Source organism: Ailuropoda melanoleuca, chromosome 16 (assembly GCF_002007445.2).
Source record: "Ailuropoda melanoleuca isolate Jingjing chromosome 16, ASM200744v2, whole genome shotgun sequence".
NCBI lineage: Eukaryota > Metazoa > Chordata > Mammalia > Carnivora > Ursidae > Ailuropoda > Ailuropoda melanoleuca.
The window spans coordinates 30,268,338-30,294,997 of record NC_048233.1 but is presented as its reverse complement, the minus strand read 5'-3'; the positions used below and the strand labels follow the sequence as shown (position 1 = coordinate 30,294,997).

The window sequence follows — 26,660 nt, the reverse complement described above, 5'->3', positions numbered from 1 at the left end:
CTTTGCATTAATGATGCTTGTGTATTTCTAAAAGTAAGTAAATGCTTGTCTTTTCCCTGCAGAAATTAGATTTCATTTGTGCTTGATACAGATGGAATCCCTGCTAAGTTACTAACTTGGATAATTGCAAAAAATATTTCCCCTAGGTTTATATAATTTAGTACATTGAAAGCAATCTTTATTTTTTATTTTTAATCAATTACTTATTTTGCAAGTCTTAAGAAAAGTGATTTGAAAAATTACAACTTGGTATTATGTTTACCAGTGATGAAAATTTGTTTTAATAATATTTAATTTCTGTGAAGATTTATTCACAATCAATTTGAAATATGTACATTTCAATAATCTATTATGTACTTTGAATATATCAGAATTTTTTTTGGTATTTTGTGTTTTGGTCCAGGTGCTTTGGGAAAATGTCTTACAGGAGTGATTTTTTTTTTTCCCTGTAGCAAGTACAGTGTTCTTGTCCTGTGTTCTTAGGAAACCATTCTTTCTCAAGGCCATTTTAATATATGTGAAGGTCAAAGGGCATTCAAACCAAACCAAAACAAAGAAATCAAAACCAATCCTTCTCTCTCAGTTTTGCTCTGATTTTATAGTTTGATTGGTAGGGTGATTTTCTCACTGCTTCCTTAAAGAATAGTATAGAAATTTTGGTCGTTCAGCCTCAAATTTGAAAAGTGATCATGGTTGAAAAGTTTGAGGTGATAGTGGTGTCCACATTTTTCTTGCCTCTGTTCTTTAAATTTTCTTTAAAATGTATGTTGGCCGCTATGCTTGTTCAGAAAGTGAACTCTGTAGTGAGTGTTCTCTGGCAGAAGTTACATCTGTGCTGAATACAAAAGCAAAATGACACTATACCAATGGTTTGAAAACCAGAAATCTAAAGCTGTGAACTTTTTCAAGGGCAGAGATGTCTTTTTCATCTCTCTATTCCCAGATTCTAGCCTGAGTATTGCTTCAGAAATGTTTGCTAAGTAAGTATATGAATGAATGAATGAATGAATGAATGAATGAATGAATGAATGAAAAAGAAAGATAGTGTTCTCTTGCATAATGTTCCAGAAATGCTAAAAAGAGGTAATGAAAATTTTAGTTGGGTGTTTAAATGCTGCTGGACTCTGCAAAATAAAAAGGGGTGAATAAGAGAGTGCCTTTTTAGTCATTCTTGACAGTTTCACCAAATAGCATTTAAAACCGCAACCTCTTGATTGAATCTGAAATACTTTGACCGCTATCTCTTTCCAAAATTGTTAGAATCTTCTTTCAGTTTAAAAAACAAATAAATCCAAAATACTGATTTTAATTGTTAAATTACTATATATTTCCTACTTTTTAAAGGTGCTCATCCTATGTAATTGAATAATGCTTAACTTCTTTAATTTATGATAACTCCAACTTGTTTGCTTATAAGCCAAACTCTGTAGTAATCAATAAAAATGATGGGTTTGGCATAATAATTAACATCCAAATACATAATTACACTACAGATAAGCATGAAAGTGCTTTACTTTTCTTGAAGCCCAATATAGTAGGAATTATTGTTAAGACTTTGTGATGCACTTGTGTATAATTAATAAGGAAGCCTTTTTCCCCCTGGATTGCAAACTGTGTGGTCAGTCTGGATCTGTCTCGTACCTTATCTAATGAGCAAAGATATCTTAACATCTAATACATGATAGATATGCAATAGATGCTTAGTAATTATTCCTGGAGAAATTAAAAAACCGTTATGTTCTACAAATGTGTACTTGAATAACTGAAGATAGGAATGAAGATCTTGTTTTAAATAATATTGAATACCTATAGTCATCTACTTAATATTACTTTTCCAGGGAGAAATGTTAGAGGTTTTAAAAAAGTAATAGTTCTGTGACTAGAACAAAAACTTCCAGAGTCAATTTTTCAGTCTCTCAATCCTTTAAAAAGTAATTTTATGTTGGCTGGGATTCTTGCGCACTTGGCCATTTGCATTAAAATGGTAAATTTGTTTTCTTGTCAAGTCTTGCTTGTGATCTGCAGTTTCTAGTTATTTATAGCCCAGGTTTTGAGATATTTCATTAATTTTGTTTGTAGGATGCTGTTCTGATGCAATTTTGTGCGAACAAATTGGACAAGAAGGACTTTTTTGGAAAATCAGATCCTTTTCTTGTATTTTATCGAAGTAATGAAGATGGCAGGTAGATTTATCTTTTATGCATTTTAACTCTGTAGTAAGAATGGTACTTGAACTATTATTTTTTTCCTCAGGGAAGCTCAGTAAATTGTTGAACAGTAAAATATTTTGTTATTTTAAAAACTGATTTGATTTTTTCATCTCAGTAACGATGTGTAATTTTATAAGCATTTTTTATGTTTTGTATGATATTGAAAATGAATGATTTTCAGCCTCAAAGAAACATTTCCTCCGTACTTTCCCTAAAATTATAATATTGTCTTAATAGATGGAAGAATTATATTTTTGTGGAAATCTAAGATGCTAAAACTAATGTTTCTGGTTATAAATTTGAAGTCTTAAACCATTTTCTCACAGAAGGATTAGGATCTTATGGGTTGCTTTTATACTTCAGGGTTTGGGGGTTTTTTTTGCCAATAATATTTTTCTAACATTCAGTAACATTTTTCATTATATTTTAATAATTTGAATGTTTTTAGCAGTCATGATTAGACTGGTTTCTCTGTGGTTTGAAATCGTACCCATGAGTTATAAAGTATAATTTAATATGTTGATTCTACCATTAAATATATTTTACTGTTTCTGTGATTCATACTGTGCTGTCAGTATCTGTGGGAATGTTTAGTGGTAAAATTGTGGGCCAAGGTTCTTGCCTAGGTTTAAAATATGACTGTGCTACTTAATAGCTGTGAGACCACAGGCAAGTTTTTTAACCCATATGAGACTCAGTTTCCTCATCTATAAAATGGGCTAATAATCATAGCTACTTCACAGTCTTGTTGACAGTATTAAATGAGCCACAGCTCCAAAAAAAGAAGCTTGCTTAATACGTAAAATGTAAATGTTAGCTGTTATTATTAATCCTAATGTATAAGTGTTCCTTTTTTGTTTTCCTTAACTGTATGCAGTTCATTTTCAAGATTAAAAATGAAGGGAAGAGAATGAAAAAAAAAAACCAAAAACCTGGCACTACTGCCACACTTACAAATGAAAATATACAGTTAATGTTATGTAATAAGTATATAAAATGTTACATAAAAATAGAAAGTTTGCTATTTAAAGTGAACACACTGGGCAGTATGAGATGATACTTTACTTACTGTGAGATCGTTATTGTTGCAGCTCCTGGGCAAGTGTTGGTGATTGTGTTATGATGTCATATTACTGCATTTTTCGTACTTTCCTATCTTGGTGGTAAAAAATGTCAGAGTAGTGTTTGCATTGAACACTACTTTTACCCATGTGGAAAATATTGGACAACGAAGAAACTAGTCATTTGCCAGTCATTTCAAAGGTGGAGAAAAACTAAAGAATGGTTCATGATTTTTGAGTCACAACGTTGTTGTCTTTTCCTGTCTGAACTACTTGTTTCCTGAATTTTCTATTTTTGTTCTTATTAGTTCTGTGTAAAGATTTGTTGTACAATTGTAGAATTTCAGCCTCTCATACATTTAATACTACTGATGAGGATTATATTAATGGAAACTTATTATGCTTGTAAAAATGGTAGTAATGTATTCATTAAATGAAATGAAAATATTAAGAAGAGTACAATTAATCAAAAAATCGCAAGTCATTTAAAAACAACTGTTGCTAAAATTTGGTGGACTCATTTCAGAAAACTTTCCACTTATGTTTACACACAGAATACTAGATCACCATCTATATCCAAATATATATTTTAAAGCATATGTATTAATGCATTTATATATATTTGTTTTGTTTTGATGAGTTTTGAATGAGTAAAAAGTGCTTTTACTCCTCACTTTTTATGTGAAAATCTCTTTTTAACTGCAAAAATTTTAGCTTTATTTTTAACATTTATTTCAATATGAAGCTATTTCAAAAATTTCCTGTTGCCTCAGGTGTTTGAGGCTCCCTTTATAAGATAGAGTAAAACTTAGTTTTTACTAGGAGCATTAATAAAAAATCCTTAACAATATATGATGATAAATTCTTATTTTCTTGCTGTTACATTTATTCAGTAACTTAAATTGTATTCGTAATTAGGTAATAATTTTCCCTTGGAATAGCTATTTTGGGGTTTTTTTGGCAAATGGCTTCATTTAAAGTATAATAAGGCTTCATTCAAAGTATTTTAATAAGGCTGTTTAATAAAAATATTTTTCTTATAATACTATTTGCAGTATATTTGCAGTTACATTTTTGCAGCAATAAATAAATAGCTCACTAAGGGGAACCACACTTTCTTAAGAGCAAAAGTTGCAAGTGTCAACGTATTTAATTATTATGGCTGGTGATACTAGGAATATAATAGATATTTTGATTTAACCATAAACAAAAAGGCCAAAAAGTCAACAGATTGTTTGTTGAAAATGTTCATTTGAAGATGGTCAGTTGGTTGCTCTATTATCTCCCTCAGTAACTACCCATGGATCCATGGATCTGGATATCATCTAGCTAGCTAGCTAGCTGTATCTACCACCACACCAAAGGCTAGATATATACATAAGAATATGATTCAAGAGGAGAAGAGAAAGCTCCTTTGTAGTTCTTTAAGAATGTATTGTATCATGAAGAGAGGCGGAAGCCTGTTTCTAAAACAAAGCAGTACAGTTGACCCTTGTACAAAAAGGGTTTAAAGTCCACAGGTCCACTTACATGTGGATTTTTTTTTTTTTTGATACAGTACCGTAAATGTATTTTCTCCTAAGATTTTTTAAAATAACATTTTCTTTTCTCTAGCTTACCTTATTGAGAGAATATAGTATATAATACATATAACAAACAAAAGAAGTGTTAGTCAACCGTTAATATTATCAGTAAAGCTTCCGGTCGCGGTAGGCTATTAGTAGTTCAATTTGGGGAGAGTCAAAAGTTATGTGCAGATTTTTGACTGTGTGGTAGGTCCATACCCCTAACCCCTGCATTATTCAAGGGTCAATTATATATGTAATTTTGTCCCCATGAATTTTTCATAACCATTTTTGTGTACAGTCTTTTCTGATTTCTTTCTGTTTCCTGCCTACTCCTCCCTTATCGCCTTTGTTTTTCTTCTGTTTTAGATATCTCCATGACCCCTTTTTGAGTCTGCTCAGTCTATCCTCAGTCTTTCTTTTTCATGGCTTTTGCCCCTAAATTGTTTTGGGGGAGTCAACTCTGAGAGCATTTGACCACAATATATTCAAATGAACTCTGTCAATTTAGTGGCAGGACTTTGTTTAACTGGGCAAGGATACTACCAACGAGGGGGATGGCACTAATGACATAAGTCTTGTAATGAATACTTGATCCTTTTATGTTTCTCTTTGATCTTTTAATAGAAACAGACTCTTCTTGCCTGAGAGGAGGAAAATAAACTCAGAGGCTTTTCAAAATGAGAGTATTTTCTTATGGGAATTAGGTGCGGCATGTTCCCTACGGTGCTTACATAATATCTCAAGTTCCTGACTGTTACTGGTGTCCCGGTGTTCAGAAGGCCTTAGTGACAACTGGGCTTGGGTATCATTATATAGCTCGTGAACTGCTGTGTGTTATTTACATGAGGCAAGAATATTTCCGGGACCTGATCCACGTGTGGAAATTGAATTGTTTGGTGGAAACAATACTGGAATTTGAATCAGAACACCAACGTTAATGCTACATGGATTTTACCTCTTATTGTGTATTCTTTAGATCTATAGAGCCAACAGTTTAGATAAAAAAAGAACCATTAGCTAGGTATCTCACTATAAATTCATGATGTTTGTCTTAAATGAGGCCCTTGGGCCTCAAAGAATCCTACTTTTTTGCCTAGTCCACCAACTTTCCCCCTCTCCCAGACACTTCAGCACTTCTGCCCACTTCCTTTACTGATGATCATGCTTCCTATTTCATAATAAAATCAAAGCAATTGGAGAACTTTCTCATGGTCCCATTACAGCATCTCTGGTACACTCTGCCTTCTTGGCAGTTCCTGCAGAATGACTATCTGTGGTCCCAAGGCCAACTCCTCCATTGATGGCCTGGACCCCATCCACTTTTATCTACTTAAGGACATTGCTCCAGCCTTTCTCCCCTCTCTCTCATGCATCATAAATTGTTTCTTATCTGTTGGATCTTTCCTTTAGCGTACAACCTTGCTGTTATTTCTTCCATCTCAGAGAGACAAATTGTAAAGTAACAAAACCAGAAACCTTTCTATGGACTAATCTATCCCCTGAAGCTACCTCCAGTTTCTCTTTACAGCTAAACTCAAATATATTCTCTTACACACTCTGTCTCTGTTTCTCTTCTCTGTCTTAAATCCATCCCAACCAGGTTTTTGTCCCCATCACTACAAGCTAATATTTTGGGGGTACTGATGACCTTCATATTCTTAGCCAGAGATATTTTTCACTGTTTCAGTATGTCCTCACAATTTTTATAGAGATTATTTACAAGGCAGCTTTAGAATGTATTGAATCTACAAAAGATGATTTTTCATAAACTTATTGCAAAATCTCATTGCTTTATATTGTAGTGAGCTTATCCTTAAAGTTCTAAAACTACACATTTATTTTTACTATGTCATATACCAGTCACAGGGAGATTGACAACATTTGTTCTACACAAAAAGGAAAGAGAAGAATTACTACTAAAGCAATATATCATAATCAAATTATGAAAATAACTGAAAACCTTTTCTTTTGTTTTTACAGTTTTACAATTTGTCATAAAACAGAAGTTGTCAAAAATACTTTAAATCCTGTATGGCAAGCATTCAAGATCTCAGTCAGAGCATTATGTAATGGTGATTATGACAGGTAAAATAAATGACAACTTTTCTGAGCGTTTTAAATATTTACTATAGACTTTGGATCTAATAATCAAAGCCAAATTTTTTGAAAATTATGGTGGCTTTTTTATCTATGTAAATGTTTATTTACCAGGCATAGATGATTTTTTTCAGAAGTTTTTGAATAACTTTTTTTTTTAATCCATGATGATTTGGGGAAGAGGGATAATTTGACTAAAGTTTGGTTAAACCAACTGATTTACCAAGACCAAAAATATACAAAGTGCTAAAAGTATATCAAATATTAGTTTGTTTTAACATATTATTCAAAAATTACTGTAGAATTTTCATTGCCTCAATGCTTTCATTTGGTGTTGTCTTTCTAGAGAGGAATAAGTAAATGTACAAGATACAAGACTATGGCTAGGTATATTATCAACTTTGATGGACTCTTGAAAATGGTGTTTGGTATCGCTGTTCTCATGGTTGTTGAATCGTGAAAGTTCTGTAGATGTAGAACAGGGAGATTAGGATGTTTTACAATAGGTGGGTGAGGCCCTGAAGATGCACCCACAATATACCTAAAGATTTCTTAATGTCAACGTTTATTTTTTTCTTTTCATATGAAACGGATTATAAGATTATAATATAAAAGCCCTTACCAAAAAGAAAAGCAAATAAATAGAAAGTAAAAATCCACTCTCTTTATTATTTTATTTATCTTGTTACTTGAATATTAGAACAATGCAAATTTATTCTATTAACTAATATCATAGAAGGAACTGTGGATTAGCTGCATGCCATTAAATTTACTTTAAAACTTAAGTGGACTGTCATTCCATTTGTTTGGAAAGATCATAACTTTATTGAACTAAACTCATTCTTTGAGAAAGTGGTTCTTGTCGTTTGTGATTAGCATCACGTGGTTAACTTTGTAGAAATTCAAATTCTCAGGCCCCAACTGAAACCCACTGAACCAAGAGCTCTGGGCATGAAGTCCAACAGTTCAAGTTTTGAGAAGCCCTGTGTGTGACTGTGATCCATGCTGAGATGGATCTCTCTTCTAGAGAAGCAGCCGCATACGTTCCCATTGAGAAGCTATGTCAGATTACACATGCTGCCCCCACGTACTTGCCCTACTCCCTTAAAAGAATCAAAAGATTTGAAAAACCGATTTTAAGACATCAATCAAAATATAGCAATAAAATTAGCAAAATCAACTTCAAACTCTTGTAAAAACCTACAAGCATACATTTCATCTAAGGAAATCTATAGCTTGTTTTTTAATTCTCAATGATGTTTTTTAATCTTACTCAGTAACTTTATGTGTATGTTTCCCCCATGGACAGAACAATCAAAGTAGAGGTGTATGACTGGGATCGAGATGGGAGGTAAGACAATGGCTTTTATTCTTGCTCTTGAAACACTATGCTTGAAGAAGTATACTGAAATGAACACATTTTTAAATTTTATTCTTCAGATTGCAGATTTTGTCTTATTTTTCCAAATGTTACTGAGGTGCTTACATGAAATTTTAAGAATTTGTGTGATTTTTCAACTTGGAGAATAAAATAGAGGTCTTTCTCAGTTCTAGTAATGTAGTAAAGATTTTTAACTAGGACTTGATGATTTTTCATTGTACACCTTACAGATGTCTTGTATTATACCTTCATAGTACTGATTCTCAAATGTCTGGGTCTCATAATCTCTGACGATTCCTTTAACCTTTTTATCCATGTCATCCATGGGAACCCGAATGGGTACCTGAGGACTCTTCCCCCCTGAAAAAAGACACATACCTCACGAACAAAAAACAAAACTCTAGAATTATGTCTGGTGATTGCCAATACAATAGATGTTCAGAGCTTCAACAACATGGCATGTCACAGTAGATGTTAAATCCTAAAAGAGAGGGGACTCACTGCTTTGCTCTTTCTCCTTTATTTTTCCACTGTTTCCACTGTTTTGAGGTGTTTTTAAGTGATGTTAAACCACGGAACCCAGAAATGCTCCCATCTCACCTTGTCCTATAGGGCTGCCTCTGCAGGTCATTCCTAAAGGGGCAGAATATACAGATGTCAGGGGAGAATGACAAGTGAAAAAGCAAAGGACACTTAATTTTGCATGGCTAATGCCCTACAATGAACCCAGAGTTCTCTGAAAGATGGAGTTAAGGCCTTTCTCACTGCATTTTATATGAGCCAGCAGCTCAGCCCAGAGGGTGGATACCTGAGCGCTCCTGGTCATATAGGAACAAGTTCAACTGACAAGTCTGGGTGGTCCTGAGGGGGGACATCCCTTCTGCTACACAGATAGGAAAATGGCTAATTGGAGAGCCACACACAAGCATGTGGGTGACATTTGGCCTGCATTCATTTGCACACATGGTCTAATTTGTGCCCTGGAGTTTGGCCCAACTAGTCTTTTCTCCTTTTCATGGAGTGATAAGGGAGGATGGAGAGAGAGGTGAAGATACTATCCCACCCTTCCACTCTCACTAAATAATTGATTTCTGTCTTCATGTGCTATCCCAAGCATGACTTTGCTGAAGCTTCCTAACACCATTTGAAGTTACTCTTAAAGACAATCCATGTTATACCACAGATCTTTAGATTTCTGTCAGATTATTTATTTAATTAATTATTTATATAGGTTTCCTTTATAAGAATTCTACATGCATTCTTGAGAAACCTAAGTAGAAAACATGTTTTCTCATAGAAGAAGGCATTCCCATTGTACTTATGCTCCATTAAACTTTATTCATTGAGAAAATGAGTTTTGCACCTCAGAATAAATAGAAATAATGCTGATCTGAATAAAGTAGGACTTTACGCCTTATACAATATACCCTATTTTAAATTTTAATTGAGAGTAAGCAAAAGTGATCACCTTTCCCTAGTTATTTTGGGAAATTGGGGAAATGGTTTTGATCTGAACACTGTGAAATGAAGGGTGTAAATTCAGATATCATTTGCACCCATGACCTTTAATCCTAATTTGCAGACATTGTAGATATTTTATTGTCCTGCTTTGAAAAGTGAGATTTTATGACTTTTGTCTCCAGTCTACTTCTGAGTCACAAAACTTTTGAATAGTTTTGGAATCAGAATTATCTTGGAATTTAATTATTATTTTTTCTTTTTTGATATGGGAATTTTGAGCACTCCTATCCAGGATATGATTTATTCAATATTTTTAATGTGTCATACTCGTAAGCATTTTTTCGTGTTATTCCTTTTGTAACTTTCACAATAAGAAATAGGCACTATATTAATACCATTTTACAGATAGAGAAGTCAAGGCAAAGAAGTAAGGTGCCTAAGGTCACACAACTAACAAATGGTGGAGCCAGAACTTGAACCCTGGCAGTATGCTTCCAACAATTCACTCATGACTAATACGCTCTATTTTCATAACATAATAATTGTAAACTGTGGCAATTAAACAAAAGCCTTCAACCTGGGCAGTGGTCTTACTCTGGTTCTTTGGTAGCTGATAAAGTGGTAATTAAGAAGAATGGAAGGACTACTTAAGAAACCTTTTAACACAAGTATGTCACTACCTAACATTTTGTGTTACCCAGAGAAGTGGAGGGAGCTTTCCTAGGTAGCAAGTCTTATGTAACGGGGAGTTGGGTAGAAAGAAATGAGTATTATGGATTTTGAAAGAAGCCTGATGGCCACTGAAAGGACCAGTGAATTGTAGAAAAGAGGTGTCTTGGATTATGAGAATAAGAGCGAGAGTGAGGATAAGAGCAAGAGAGAGTAGAAATAGATCGGGGGAATTATGAAATGTAGTTAAAAGAAGTGAAGGATTTTGGTCATTAGATTGGGGATTATTTTTTCAATATACAATGATTTACTTTTGAGACATGAATTTATATGGAAAGGAAATATTTAGATGTTGAGATTTTATAAACTCTTGTCATTAGACTGTCACCTATTTGGGGAGAAGATTGGTGATGGTGCATCCTATGTTGATTTATTTTTAAATTTCACTTCAATATACCGTCATTAACAGCATGTTCAAAAGCGATCTGAGGAGTTTAAGACTGTCTGACGGTAAAAGCGGGTGAAGGTGGGAGGGGAAGGATTGTTAGGGGGAATTTTAAATATTCCTCAGAAATGAATTATATGATTAGCAGAATAATTGAGGGAACGCAATGTAATTTTATAATTGGTTTAATAATTTTTAATGTTGGGGTAAAATGCTCTTTCTTTAACCTGGAATATAGGTCCATATTTTAACTTAAGAAATTTCAGTGCATAATTCTATATAATTCATGTGTGCTAATTAGCTTTTTTGTTGTTGTTAGCAAAATTATATTTGAGAATGACTTAAAAAGGCAAAATTAAAATCATGATTAAGTTTTGATAAACCTTTTGCTAAATAATATAATTTATGAAATTTGAAAGGCACATCGGTCTCTAATAACAATGATGCATAAGTGCCATAAAATCTAGATACTAGTTTTATAATGCAGTAATATTAGTTACTATGTGGATTGTTATACAAGTTGATATTCCAGTTTGTGGTTACATGTGTTTATAATAACATGGTTATTATATTTTTTAACATTGCATTTTTTAATAATAATTTTTTATTATGTTATGTTAGTCACCATACAGTACATCCCAAGTTTTTGGTGTAAAGTTCCATGATTCATTACTTGTGTATAACACCCAGTGCACCATGCAATGTGTGCCCTCCTTAATACCCATCACTGGCCTATCCCATTCCCCCACCCCCCTCCCCTCTGAAGCCCTCAGTTTGTTTCCCAGAGTCCATAGTCTCTTGTGGTTCATTCCCCCTTCTGTTTACCCCCCCTTCCTTCTTCCCTTTCTTCTACCAATCTTCCTACTTCTTATGTTCCATAAATGAGTGAAACCATTTTTATCTGACATGATTTCCCAGTGTAGATGTTCTTTCCTTAAATCAGAGTGAACATGATTTGACACTCATTATATTTCATGAGAAAATGTAATGATGAGCAGAAGCTGTTTCCTATTCTTTGTCTTCCTGTCATCTTTAGTATGTGTCATAAATCTTGTACATATATCAATTATTAAATTCTCTGTCTAGATTGAGAACTTTTGTTTCCTCTATTTAGAAAAGATTACTTACTCAGTGGATTCCCCCCACCTTTTTTTGACAGCTATACCAGCATTGTCCAGTATAAATATAATGCAAATCACATATGTGATGGAAAATTTTCTCATAGCAATATTAAAAAACTAAAAATAAACCAGTGAAATTGATGTAATAATATATTTTATTTAATTCGGTATATGCAAAATGTTATTTTGATATGGAATCAACATAAAGTTTTTTTTTAAGATTTTATTTATTTGAGAGAGAGAGACAGATATATATAGAGAGCAAGAACAGGGAGGAGAGGGAGAAGCAGACTCCCCTCTGAGCATGGAGCCCAATGTGCCGCTTGATCCGGGGATCATGACCTGAGGCGAGGGCAGACACTTAACTGACTGAGCCACCTAGGTGTGCCCCATTATAAAATTATTAATCAGACATTTTACATTTTTTATACTAAGGCTTTGAAACCTGGTATGCACTTTATGCTTTTGGTGTACTGCATTCAGCCTGGCTGTATTTCAAGTGCCCTATCGCAACATCCGGTTGGCAGCTATGGTACTGGATTGCGCCATGGAGCCCATGTAGAGTTTAGTTAAATCTATACATATATATCATAACTAACTTTATAGCAGTTATTTGTTTTACTTTTAACTCAGTTTTATTTGTCTGTATTTCGTAGAAGTTTAGAGGTGTCCCCTAACAGAGTGGGGAAAAACTGGTCAGATACCTGTATTATTTTATGGATAAATTTGACCATAGGGAACCAATAAAGAAATATGATCATTCAGTTTAGGGAGAATATTTCAGGCAAAAATTTAAGTGAACAATGCTTGACAGCGTTACTTGCTTACAATCACATTTTGTTGTACTAGCTAGGGTACTTCACATAACTGAGGTGATAATTATATTCACAGATTAGGAACTTCAGGAAGTGGTGTGATCTTGGGTCAGAACTCTAAGGGTATGAACTTGAAATTAATTCTGTAACAAACATCTTATGCATCTAAGAAGCATACAAAAACGTGGTCATGCTGTTGAGTAAGTAACCAGTTGACATTTGAGTGGGCATCCTGAGCTAATTTGGAACAGAAGAAATGCAGCTATTTGTCCTTTTTTATTTAAACACACTGGCAGTGGTCTGAGAATGCAGAGACATTGCTTGACCTTGGCATGAATCATCAGTGTAAATGTACCAATTTTCAACAAGTTAAACCACTTTACTAAAATCAGCTCCATAATTCCTACCATTTCTTCAAAGGATGTGAAGAAAGACTATTTAAACCTCATTTTAACAATTGAAAAGCTGAAGTGCTGAGAAACTGACTTGTCTGGGTTACAAAGCAATCAGTGGTGGTATCTTTGAAAAGCTTCAATTGCTTGAAGTATCTTCAGCTGACTTTGTAGCTTAATTTAAAATGCAGGGAGCATTAACAGAACAGCTCTGCATTAAAACCATGTGGCTCTAATGTGGGACTGATTGTAAATGGGCCACCAAGTAGATCTCTGTCTCCCGGAACATGATTTGATGAAAAGCCTGAACTAGTGAACTGCCAATCATAAAATTTGGCTCTTGAAGTCTGCTGAGAAAGGAGAGTAAAAGTTTCCTTATTAGCACTCTGCATTGTATCGAATGTAGTCATTTTAAATAGTGAGTGACACTATTATTACAAGAAAGTGCAAACTTCATTTATCTGTGAAATGCCACATAATTGCTATCATTTTCTTGTATGTTGCCTTTGAAGATATTTGATAAACACACTTGATGTTTTATTTCTGCAATTATGCATCATCACGGTGTGAAAGAACAGTGATTCTCGGTCCAGTGCTTCACTCAAGAACTGATACGTTGTCTACGACTTTCTTACTCATTTAGGAGGAGCACGTGTAAAACCTTTTATACTTGTCTCATTTATTTTAAATTTCCTCACTTATTCTTTTTTTTTTTAAAGATTTTATTTATTTATTCCACAGAGATAGAGACAGCCAGCAAGAGAGGGAACACAAGCAGGGGGAATGGGAGAGGAAGAAGCAGGCTTCCAGGGGAGGAGCCTGATGTGGGGCTCTATCCCATAACGCCAGGATCACACCCTGAGCCAAAGGCAGCTTAACAGCTGTGCCACCCAGGCGCCCCTCCTCACTTATTCTAATTAATCTTTCCCTAACAATTATCCTCTGTTTGCTCTTAACCCTGAATGTTCTAAATGTGTTCAGTAGACAAGATTCACCTCTTTTCTTGTTTTACTCCCTACCACTTCTTTGAGACATTTAAAACATGTTGCTAAACGGAATTTCATAATCCACGTGTTATTTACTGACACACTACTTCCCCCCCACCTCCTACAAATTTAGGCTAGTGAAAGTACACGTCTCTGATCTTTATACAGCGATATTTTAATTATCTTTAATGCATTTTATATATCCTTCCACTTCTGTGTTAATTTTTGCCTGTTGGTTTTCTGTCCGGGCCCAAATTAAATGCTATCAATTCTCTGAAAGTTTTCCCTGTACATCTAAATTCACTTAATCCCTCTCTTTTGTGTGTTGTGTTTACCATTTAGGAATGTTTATTAGTGTATTAGGAGTTGCGCTGAAATTTTGTTTCTGCCTTATCTTTCATATTAAATTATAAACTCTCTGAGGCCAAGGACTTTGTTTTGTCTTATTATTTCTTACAATGTAAGGTATAGTACTATATTATTAATGTACTTTAATGTATTAGCTTCTTGCTGTGTTATTTCAGTGTTACAGAAGAGAGAATTTGAAATGACTCTGTTGTCTTTCTGATGAACACACAGCCCTCCGCCCATGCTCGTTATTTATCTTCTCATTTCCACCCTACTTGAAATTATGAAATTGTCTTGAGTAATATTAATGATTGTATTTCTCTAGTGAAACTTCAGGCAGTGAGGAATTCATTCAGCTGTCATTTTCTTTCTCTTTTTCTTTCTCTTTTTCTTTCTTTCTTTCTTTCTTTCTTTCTTTCTTTTCTTTCTTTCACCATTTGCAGATATCGTTGATTTTATATTCGCATATCTATGATCTTCTTATCTTATAGATTAATTTTTCTGCTCAATTCCAAGTTCCAATATTGATGATTTTCACTGACTAAACGCAGAATTATCAAATTCAAATCAACAAATACACTTCACAGTGTAAATTTTAATTTATGATCACCTTACTATTGATTTCATTTACCTCCATTAGAATGTAAACAGTCAAATTTGGAATGTAAATTAATTTCTAGTTTTTATATGAGGTAATATTAGAGTCTTTAGGGCTCTTAGTGTTAACTATTTTACAAAGAAGAGACTCAGCCTATTTAATATGCCTAATTTGAATTAATATTCAATGTCTTCATTAACTCTGCCTTTCCTCTCATAATTTTATCATGAGATTACCAGAAGTGATATTCAAAATGTTTATCAACCATCAAAATAGATGAGAGCTGTACAATTGAAATAGGGTTCTGGAAATACTTTTCTTTGCCAGGGTCAGCCTTTTCATTGTTGGATTACAGGATAGCCTGGAGAGCCTTGGGAAAGGTCCTTGGAAACTGGGATAGCAGGAAGGCACACAAGAGACTGAACAATGGAGAGTAGACAATAGGTTTAGAGTAGACTCACTCTGAACAGTAGGTGAGTAGACAAATGTGTTTGTGTTTTTACAATGACTTTGACTTTACTGGATTTACACCCCTTGAATATCATCTCCAGGCATTACCATAATCCCAGGTGTGCAGACTTGAAAGATCATGATTATATTGACCCCTCCCTTACTCTCAGCTACTACATCCAGTCAGTTGCCACCTCCAGCCATCTCTAAGGAATAAATAATGAAAGCATGCCATTATTGTCACTGGTATGAATTCATGACTTTCCCAAAGTTAATTCTATATTTACAGTTTCCACAAGGTTAAAAGATGGAATAAATATGGATATTTGTGAAAAGGGTATAAATGTTTGTTACTAGGCTAAAAGTGGTATTATGTGTGTTGGCTGGACCTACAGAAACAATTGACACAGGAGGAATTTTTTTTTTTTTTAAAAGATTTTATTTATTTATTCGACAGAGGTAGAGACAGCCAGCGAGAGAGGGAACACAAGCAGGGGGAGTGGGAGAGGAAGAAGGCAGGCTCCCAGCGGAGGAGCCTGATGTGGGGCTCGATCCCATAACGCCGGGATCACGCCCTGAGCCGAAGGCAGACACCCAACGACTGAGCCACCCAGGTGCCCCGACACAGGAGGAATTTTAACGAACAGACTTTGCTTAAGTTCCTCCCTGTTTATCATACCAAGTTCATATTATAATATAATAATCTATAGTGACAGTTCCCTTCCTGGAGCAGGTCCTCTATCTAAATTCTCTTAGGCAGTTAGGTGGAAGGTCAAAGGTTCTTCCTGAACCTTCTGTTTCTTAATAATCAGCCTAAAATAATCCACATGCTAAAGAGATGCATTTTGGGTTGGCAAAAGTTGCTCCCCTGTAGCATAGAAGAAGAACTCGAATTATCTGAAAATGTTACTTTTTAATTTGGTCTGTCGACATGATTTAGTATTAAAATCTATAACTCTCAGAACCCAATATTCTGCAGTAACTCAGGTAGAGACCTGCTAGGAAAGAAGGTTGTTTTTTCAAGGCCAACTAAGTTTTAACTTAGAATGAGAACAGGAAGAATGATTAATTGGAAAATAACCAATTGACCTTTTTATATGATTTGAAATAATGTATGTATAAGATTTAAATTTGCTGAAGATTTAATCAGAACTCATACCATTGACCAAAACATTTCCACATAAATGGAAAGAGTAAAACACAAAGAAAAGAAAATAGGAGACTGTGAAATAATTTCTGAATTTGGAAGTCTTTCTAAATGTAGTAAGAGAACAAAAAGAGTCCTTTTTTAAAATAAGCTTTTTAAGTCAATACTAATGTAATATAGAGAAGTGCACAATCACAAATACACAGCTCAGTGAATTTTCACAAATGGAATATACCATGTATATTCAGCACCCACATCAAGTAACGGCTTCACCAGCACTGCAGAAGCCTTCCTCTTCCCTCTTCCATTCATTTTTGCCCCTCCTGCCAAGTAACCACTTTCCAGACTTTTATTAACATAGATTAGTGTTGCCTCTTTTTTAGTTTTATATCAATGGAATTGGATAGTAGGTACTCTTTTTCGTCTGCCTTTCCTTAACATTAAGTTTGTGAAATTTGTTCATGTTACATGTGATTTGTTCATTCTACTACTGAGGGACATTTTTTTTAGTTATTGTTATGACTAGTGCTTCATGAACATATTTGTGTATAACTTTTGGTTATACATGATGACATTCAATCCAGTTGATTATATACCTAGGAAAGCATCATATGGTGCTGTGTGAATGAGGTGGCAAAGTTAAACTGGCTCACAGATCACCCATTTATTCCAAATTTCCAATTGATTATTATAGAAACCACATCTTAATTTTTTTCTCATTCATCTAGTTAATATATAGTACACTCTTGCCTTATTAGCTTTAGAGACAAAAACATCTAAATCATATGCAAACTCAATCTATTTTCCATATGTAGGATTCTAGATCCTATATTAACATTGAGCAATAACAAAAAGGATACTTAATTGTACTTTACTCTCCAAAAAAATTAAGATACCATTGTTTTATGGCTGATGGTTTTGATTCAAGTTCCTGTTAACATCTTCATGGGTCCTTAGTTTTTGTCCCTAAAATTAAAACATTTCTATTTCTATTATATTCAAAACATTCAAGAATAATTTCTTGTAAAGATGGCTTTAGCCAAAGAACAGTCTCCTAACGAAAGGAAGCAGAGTTTTAAATACCATTTTGAGAGGCGGATGCTTGTGTAGACAAGATATTCAGTCATACAATTCTGAAGCAGCACATTATTTGTTTTTGTTACTTTTATTATCATCTCATGCCACTTCAGACTATTTCACAGTTTGTAATTTTAGTCTGAAAAAAAAATACAGCTTATTTATGTTATAACACACATGAGAAATTTGTTGTGTTTTCCAAGAGAAAAACACAAAGGCTTACCTCTTTCCCCACTCGTGGTAATTGTTTTTAGCCACTAGATACTGGATAAAATGTTGTCTTGATTAACATATTTGTGACGTCAGGTGGTTTTATCAATTGTATCCCAAAAGATTTTTGATTCATGTTCAACAGGGTTTCCCCTTTTCTTATGTTGAAGAATATTTTGCACATCTCTATAATGATTTTAAGTGTCATCTCCATTCTATGAAATAGAAAACCTTGACCTTTTCCTGTAATCAAGAATAAAATGCATTTTTTTACTTATTGCCAGAAACATTGTGAACCATTTGCAGCAGTGGTCTCAGTGGGTGTGTCCATGAGAAGCACTTTTGGGGCCCTTTTCTTACTATAATGCCTCTCCAGATACAGCTGCAGTAGGCTTGGGACATGGTCTAAACGTGAATTGTTTGAAAAAACTCCCCAGGTCATGGTAATGCAGATTTGGGTTGAGAACAATTGTTAGAAACTCACTCTAGAACAGGAAAATAAAAAACCTTAGTTGACGAAACCATTATTTTTTTTTGTTATTTTTTTTTTTGAGATTAGGAAGTGAAGATCAATATAATTAAATTGAACAAATGTTTTTTGAGCATCTTTGAAGTTCAATCTCTATACTAGTTATTGCTGGGTAATTAAAAGATGATTGACACACAGCTCATGGATTGAAGAAGGAAATGGTCTTGCAGAGTGTACAGTGCAATCCCAGGAGCAACAGAGTACGCAGAGCATGTTTCTTGAGAAGGGTGTAATGTGTTGTTAAATTTCAGAGAAAGGTAAGTTCTTACTTGAGTGGAAGTACCCAGATGTGCTCATGACAAACTATGATGGGTGATTCCCCTGAGAGTGGGAATTTTAAAAGAAGGGATTTTGTGAACCGAATAAGTGAAGTGTTTTGTTTCAGGCTTGTGGTTGTGAGTAGGTTATAATGTATTAGAGGGAATTAATAGGAAATACAGATATCTGAAGGCAGATCAAGACCATCTGACGGAAGGCCTCTGAGAGTCGAGATTATGTAGTGAATTCCATCGGACCTTTGGAGTCATTAAAAGATTTTGTTCCTGAATCATGAACCAAAGACATTTTAGCATGATTAGTGCTATGGGAAAATATCTGTAGTATGAATTGGAATCAGGGAGAGACAGAAGTGCAAAAATTAGCTTGAGGTTAAGGAAGTTATTGGAATAGTAATGAAACTGTGTTAAGTTGGTAGCAAGGGCAATAAAAAAATAATAAAACCCTTGCCATGAAAAACAACTAAGTTACATTTTGAATATGCATGCTTTGCAGTTTACAAAGTGCTTTTTCACACACTTTCTCATTTGATCCTTATAAGAATCATATAGCATAAGCATTAATTACTTATTATCATCCTGATTTTGCTGGTAAATGAATTGAAGTTAAGTTTCTTGCTCCAGATTCTCTTCATGGTTTGTGCATTATTTTAGATAATGCTGCAGTAAACATCCAGGTGCATGTATCCTTTGAATTAATATTTGTGTATTCTTTGGGTAAATATCTCCTAGTGCAATTGCTGGATCATAGGGTAGTTCTATTCTTGACTTTTTGAGGAAAGTCTATACTGTTTTCCCAAGTGGCTGCACCAGTTGGCATGCCCACCAAAAACGCGAGAGGGTTCTCCTTTCTCCACATCCTTATCAACACCTGTTGTTTCTTGTGTTGTTGATTTTAGCCATTCTGACAGGTGTGAAGTAATATCTCATTGTGGTTTTGATTTGTATGTCCTTGATGATGAGTGATGTTGAGCATCTTTTCAGGTGTCTGTTGGCCATCTTTATGTCTTTTTTGGAAAAACATCTATTCATGTCTTCTGACCATTTTTTTAATTGGATTATTCATTTTTGGGATGTTGAGTTTTATAAAGTTCCTTAATATTTTGGATACTAACCCGTTATCAGATACGCCATTTGCACATATCTTCTCCCATTCCATAGTTACCTTTTAGTTTTGTTGATTGCTTCCTTTGCTGTGTAGAAGCTCTTTATTTTGATGAAGCTTTTGTTTATTTTTGATGAGAGGCTCCCAAATGTAAACCTAGTGGATGATCTCAATCAGACAATACTAGAACTCATGATGAACTCATGCCAGAGGAACAGAAACATTGCAGATCACATCAACCCAAGTCTGTTGTGTTTTCTTCTACAACACCCAGCTCTATCTTCCTAATGGACACAGATGTTTTCAAGACCTGGCTAGATTTTACCCTGGTTCTCTTTATCTCCCCCAAGATTGCTTTTGTCATTCACCGTATTTCCTTTTCTTTTTTTTCACACCCAATTCCCCTTTTTAAAGTTACATATCACAATGGAGAATGTGTATCAGGCTATTAGAAATAGGAGGTGAGGGAATTGGAGAGACGCTGGAGTATAAATCAAAGGCCTAAATCGGAGAATTTTCTAATTAAAAGATCTCTTTAACACAATAGAAGTATATGTGATTACTCACTGAGAATTTTGGGAGAAAATTCTATAGAGCTGGCCATAAAAGTCTTCCAGTTAAATGAAACTTCCAATTGTGAGTGATGAAGGCGTTCTGATAATAAAGATGCTGATCATTTATGCAGTAGTATTGATAGGCAATCGTCACCCATTATTTTCTCTCTGATTCTAAACACCAAGACAATTTGAGATTTTGTGTAACCTATATGTTTTGTATAGCTGTATCGTGTTTGTAAATCACCTACTAGTATTCCAAACACACATAAAACTAAGCTTAGTGACAACTAAGTCCTGGAAAAAATAGTTTATTAAAATTTAGCAAGTGAAAAGTTTACTACAGACATGAATTTGCCAAATACCTTTACTTTGTAACAATTTTAATATTTCATTGAAATTGGCTTGTCATAAAGAGAGAGTGAAAATGAATATGAAAGAGACAATGTGGCGTGTACAATCTTTTTGTTATATAAATTGCACTTAGAGAAGAGCTTGGTAATTCGATTTCAAGTTCATTCATTGTAAGATTTTTAAATTTAATTTGATATCCGAAGCAATTTTACATATTTCCTCTCAATTCTAAAAAAAAAAAAAAATCCCAGTAGGAAATATTATTATTGTTCTTTTCCCAGTTATGAAAATTAGGGTTCAAATGTGGAAATGACTTGTCCATTTTACATGTCTATTAAGTAGTCATTGGTTTTCAAAGCAAGCTACTGCTTATTCCTCCAATTATCTTTCTGAGCACTGCTTTTATCTACCATCATCCTTTGCTTCTTAATATAGTAAGAATGGAACATGGTACTCAGAATTCCAGATCTTTTCTTTGAAACATAAATTCTTACCTTTAGCATTTGATGATGACTATTGTGAACATAACCTGAGAGAATTTAAAACAAGACAAAAATTTATTGTAGCCATTTATTCATGTTGCTTTCAAATCACGTTTAGAAAGAAAAATTTTATAGTTGCTGATCTGGAGAAAAATTAAGAAAAATAAAATATTATCACTCCCAATAACAATTTAGGTTTGGTAAATATTCATATATATTTGAGTGCTTGGTGTTGTTTACATATTTTTTAAAAATTTTTGACCAAATGACTGACTGCTGTGGGTGAGAGCTGAGTTCCCTACATGGTGTTTTATGTCCAAAAGTTTGATTTGCCGCTCCCCATCAGCATTTCTACTCTAATTTTAATATTTAAGCTCTAATGTTCATTTATGATATTCTTAGTTCCAGCCTGCTTGGGTACGTATTTTGGTACTCATAACTTTTTTTTTTTTAAGATTTTATTTATTTATTTGATAGACAGCCAGTGAGAGAGGGAACACAGGCAGGGGGAGTGGGAGAGGAAGAAGCAGGCTCCCAGCGGAGGAGCCTGATGTGGGGCTCGATCCCAGAACGCTGGGATCACGCCCTGAGCTGAAGGCAGACACTTAACGACTGAGCCACCCAGGTGCCCCTGGTACTCATAACTTCTAACTTGCATCTGTGCCTACAAGTTGAAGAGGGGAAACAAAGCCTTAAAAATAGTTTTATTTGAAATATACAAGTATATTTGTATATTTGAATTATCTAAGTCATTGCCTCAATTATCCACTTTATTAGATATAGAAGACACTTCTTTTGTGTGTACATTTCATAGTACTTGGAATAATTTTTGCATTTTAGTTTAAACCAGATAATATAGTTTACATTATGAGTTAAGTTACTGAAAATCAGCAGCATTTTCTCCAGTGGCATTGCACTGATGTGACACCCTCAAAGAATATCTGAGGATAAACCATTCTTTTTTATTTTTCTCATCTGTTCTATGTGCATATTTAAACAGATTAAATGTAATTATTTGGCAGTGAGGTTCAGTTAAAGGAAATACTCAATAACTATTTTATGACTAGTACATAGTACATAAGGTCCTTAAAAAGAACCAGATAAATTTTTGGTATCACAATTTCTCTTATGATTAGTATTTATTATATAAAGTATCTAAGGATGTCAAAGTAAGCAGTTTTGGATTTTCGGGTTGATTATATACATATAGTTGTAATGCAGATGGTGTGTATTCATTTCGACTGTGTTGCAGAATTATTGACAACCTTTTCCAGAAACCAAATTTTCTGAATATCCAGATTGACATATACATGAAAACATATGAAAATACATGAATATTCATGGATTATGCTACTTCCGTTGTTTGGTTTACTAGCAGTATTCTACAATTATAACTTTAGAATAGAGATAAAATCTTATTAACATATTTTTTGCCTCAATTTGTAATTTTGTACGTAGATAAACAAACATACAAACAAGAAGAAATTTCTGAAATGCCATTTTCCTTATCATTTATGTTTTAAGTGAATTCACAATTGGAATGTTTATTTAGATTTATAGAAAAATAACCTTACATTTAAATCTTCACACATTCACATTGTCCATCTAAAGACATTATTATTTAAATGGTTCTTTAGTGTTATTTTTCCTAGAAGTATAGAATAAGATATTTAATATGTGGAAAAGGTCATTTATACATGTACTTTAGATTACATGATTATACATTTGTATATTTTAGAGAATAGTTTAAACGAATAAGTCAATGGAATGTATGTGTTATAAACTTATATTTTAACCTCTAACATTTATGGAGATTAGGGCTGCATTTTTGGCCATTTTCTAAGATACTATTTTTCTTCCAAGAACCCAAAACAAATTTCTGGTGTTCTGTTCAGAACAATTCAAATTAATCAGCTCAGCCTTTTTTGGGAAGTGAATAGGAAAATACATTTTATGGTTTTGTGGGGTGAAAAAAATTTTACTAGAAAGCCTACTGGTTTACCCAAAGTCAGTAGATCCCAAAATTAAAAATTGTAAGGCAGACTTTATTTTTAACACGTTGCATAGATTATTTCTTTCATTTCCACTAGAATATTCACAGATATTTATACTATATTTTAAGGGCAAAGTTTCTTCTATGCTTATTATTAAAAAGTAAGAGTTTCTATGCATAAGTATTATCCTGTCTAAGCAACCCAAACCGGGATTCACTGAGTACCTTTAATTCCTTGATTAATGTCTTAGATTTGTGTCTTTTAGGAACCCAGTGATTCTGAAATTTTGCTTCCTAGTCTCCTGGAGTCTAGTTTGATTAAAAAATATATTAATTTATTCAAGCTTCTAAGACACAAAAAAATACTTTCATGAGGTGGGTTATTCTATTTCCATATTTTAATGGAAGATACATTTTTTTATTTGAAGATATTTTATTTGAAGAAGATTGAATGTATTGATTCTACAGAAAGAAAATCTATTGAAAATTTTATTTGAAGATATTCAGATTTTTTTAAATATTTTATTTATTTATTTGACAGAGAGAGAGAGTGAGCATACAAGCAGGGGGAGCATCAGGCAGGGGGAGAGGGAGAACCAAGATCCCTACTGAGCAAAGAGCCTGATGCAGGGCTCAATCCCAGGACCCTGGAATCATGACCTGACCTGAGGCGGATGCTTAAACGACTAAGCCACCCAGGCATCCCTATATTCACGTCGTTAAAGCCATTATCATAAAATGAACATGCCTCAAGAACATAAAGAATTATTAAAGCCTCTCAAAATACCTGAGAAGTTTTCTTTTCTATAGATAGTGTAAGAAAATAATTTTCATTTCGAGAAGTGAAAAGGGTAATGTAGGAATTCAAAGAACGTCTTTTAAATCTTGAATGGCAATAAATAGTTATTACGTTTCTATTAATATAAAAATAAGCACACAATCTCCAGTGGTGAAATTCTTTCAAATCTGAAAGTTCTGAGCTACCAAATGAGATCTAAGTCAGGGATTACAGTAAACTATGTCAACTCTAAATGTGCAATTTCACCAAAGTGGGGTGATTTTTTTTTTTTAATTTGTAACATGTACATTTTTTACTAACAGTGCCTGGTCTACAGAGCACAAAATAAAGTAAATTTTTTAATTACTTGGTTTTATTTGAGATAAATATTCTCGGCAATTTGGTGGGATCTGGAATTACTGCTTTTTGGACATGAATGATCCTAATTGTCTGTACATGTTATTTAAAAACTACAACTGCAGTAACTTACATAACTTTGTACTGGATGCACACTTTTTTTTCTTTGTGAGTCTACTAAAACTAAAACTTTGAAACTGACCAAAGAAAGCTCTCCATTTTAACCATATGTTTGAAAGAATTTCAATAACAAATATACTTTAATCTCCTCCTATTTGGGACTCACCTTTAGCAGTTGATCCTTGTTGCCCTTATGGAGTCCCTCAGTGTGTCAGGAAGATCGTGGACAATATGGGAACTGGTGGCCAGGGAGAGTATGGAAATTGGTACCTGGCTTTACAAGCAAGTTTGGCAAGAGAGCTAGAACATTTATGATGTCTGTTGGCAACTCTGGCATGACTGTGGGAAGTGGTGCCCCAAACACACAGAGTGGACAGAATATATGCCAGAGGCAAAGAAGGGATTGTTTGCCAATAAAAGACCCTAACCTTGGGTAGCAGTGCACTGTAGTGTGAAACTTGCCAACTTTTGCTACTTTGGGCTGGGAGTTGTGTGTTGTATAAGTGTGTGTGTGTATGACAGAGAAAGAGAGACAGACAGCGGTGTGTGTGTATGTGTGTGTGTGTGTGAGAGAGAGAGAGAGTGTGGTGTGTGTATGTGTGAGAGACAAATAGGCAGTGGTGTGTGTGTATGAGAGAGACAGTGTGGTGTGTGTGTGTGAGAGACAAATAGACAGTGATTTGTGTGTGTGTGAGACAGAGAGAGACAAGCAGACAGGCAGTGGTGTGTGTATGTAACTCCCGTCAGAATTTTTTCCTTGCGCTTTTTATTAAAAAATGAACTTGGTAGAAAAGTGATAGAGTCCCTATGTTCCAGTCTTCATCATTGTGAAAAAGCAAGACAAGATGATACTATTATCTCTTAATAACATACAGTGGTAGTCAAGGCTTACAGAGACTAAACAAAACTAGCAATAGAATATGAAATCTAGATAGATGAGTAGATAGATTTATTTACGAACTCAGGCAAGTTTGAGTGAAAAGTAAAATATAAACATAAGTAGTAATCTATATTCAGTGGCTAGCCCAGAAAATATACCAGTATATAAATGAACAACTTATAAAAGTATCTGATGCATTGCTAAAATAAAATTTCTTAGAACTATGAATTGGAGTTCTCTTCTTATAACTAAAGTATATATATTTTAAAATTCTTGAATGAAGGAATCTATTATTAATATGTTGGAAAGGAAGTAATTATTTGAATTGCATTTATATGGCTATAGACCAATGACAGCAAAAGAATAAAAAGGTGCAAGAATAGAGATTTAATATCTCATTTTTTAAAACTTAGATCTTTTGAAAAAAATTTAAAAATTAAATAAAAAATATTAAACTGATCTTTTGGCCATTATTTTATGCTAATCCTGCTTCTGGTATTTTGTTGTTGTTTTGCTTATTATAATAATGCTAATTATTATTATTCTCATTACTCTGAAAAATAACATTCATTGGCTGATAGTTTAAATTTCAGAAATAGGTTAGTACATCACACAGATCTACCTTTCAAGAGATTAGTATTCAAGTTAAAAACTAGAATTCACTCACTTTGAAAATACAGAGAAAAAATTTTTGACATGGATGACATAAATATTTAAAAGTTCATGAAATTGGAGGATATCTTAACTTCAGACATTATCTCAGTTAACTTTTTTTAAAGATTTTATTTATTGGAGAGAGAGAGAGAGTGAGAGGACACAAGCAGGGTGAGTGGCAGAGGGAGAGGGAGAAGCAGGCTCTCCGCTGAGCAGGGAGCCCAATGCAGGGCTTGATCCCAGAACCTTGGTATCATGACCTGAGCCCAAGACAGATGCTTAACCGACTGAGCCACCCAGGTGCCCCTCTCAATTAACTTTTTAATTAATATAATCCTAGAAAAATATCCAAAGATCCTGGCTAGCTAAAGAAACTTCATCCTACCTTTCAACGAATTAAATTGCATTTGTGAAACTATTGCTAAGTAGAACTGATTTTATATTAAGAATTTTTGGTCATATGCAATTTGCTTCCCCTTTAAGCAAATTTTAATTTGCATGAGAAAGTTTTGCTTGATGGTATTTTGGTGCATTAAGTTTATT

The 26,660-nt window shown here is 33.9% G+C and overlaps 1 protein-coding gene across 1 annotated transcript in view; it reads left to right on the top strand.

Moving 5' to 3' along the window:
• CPNE8 (copine 8) overlaps positions 1-26,660 on the top strand; it is a 209,653-nt gene that overhangs the window by 110,096 nt on the left and 72,897 nt on the right. Inside the window, exons 8-10 of the mRNA XM_002929624.4 lie at positions 2,080-2,183; positions 6,820-6,924; positions 8,246-8,287. Of these exons, the coding sequence (XP_002929670.2) occupies positions 2,080-2,183; positions 6,820-6,924; positions 8,246-8,287 (251 nt within the window). The remainder of the gene's footprint in view (positions 1-2,079; positions 2,184-6,819; positions 6,925-8,245; positions 8,288-26,660) is intronic.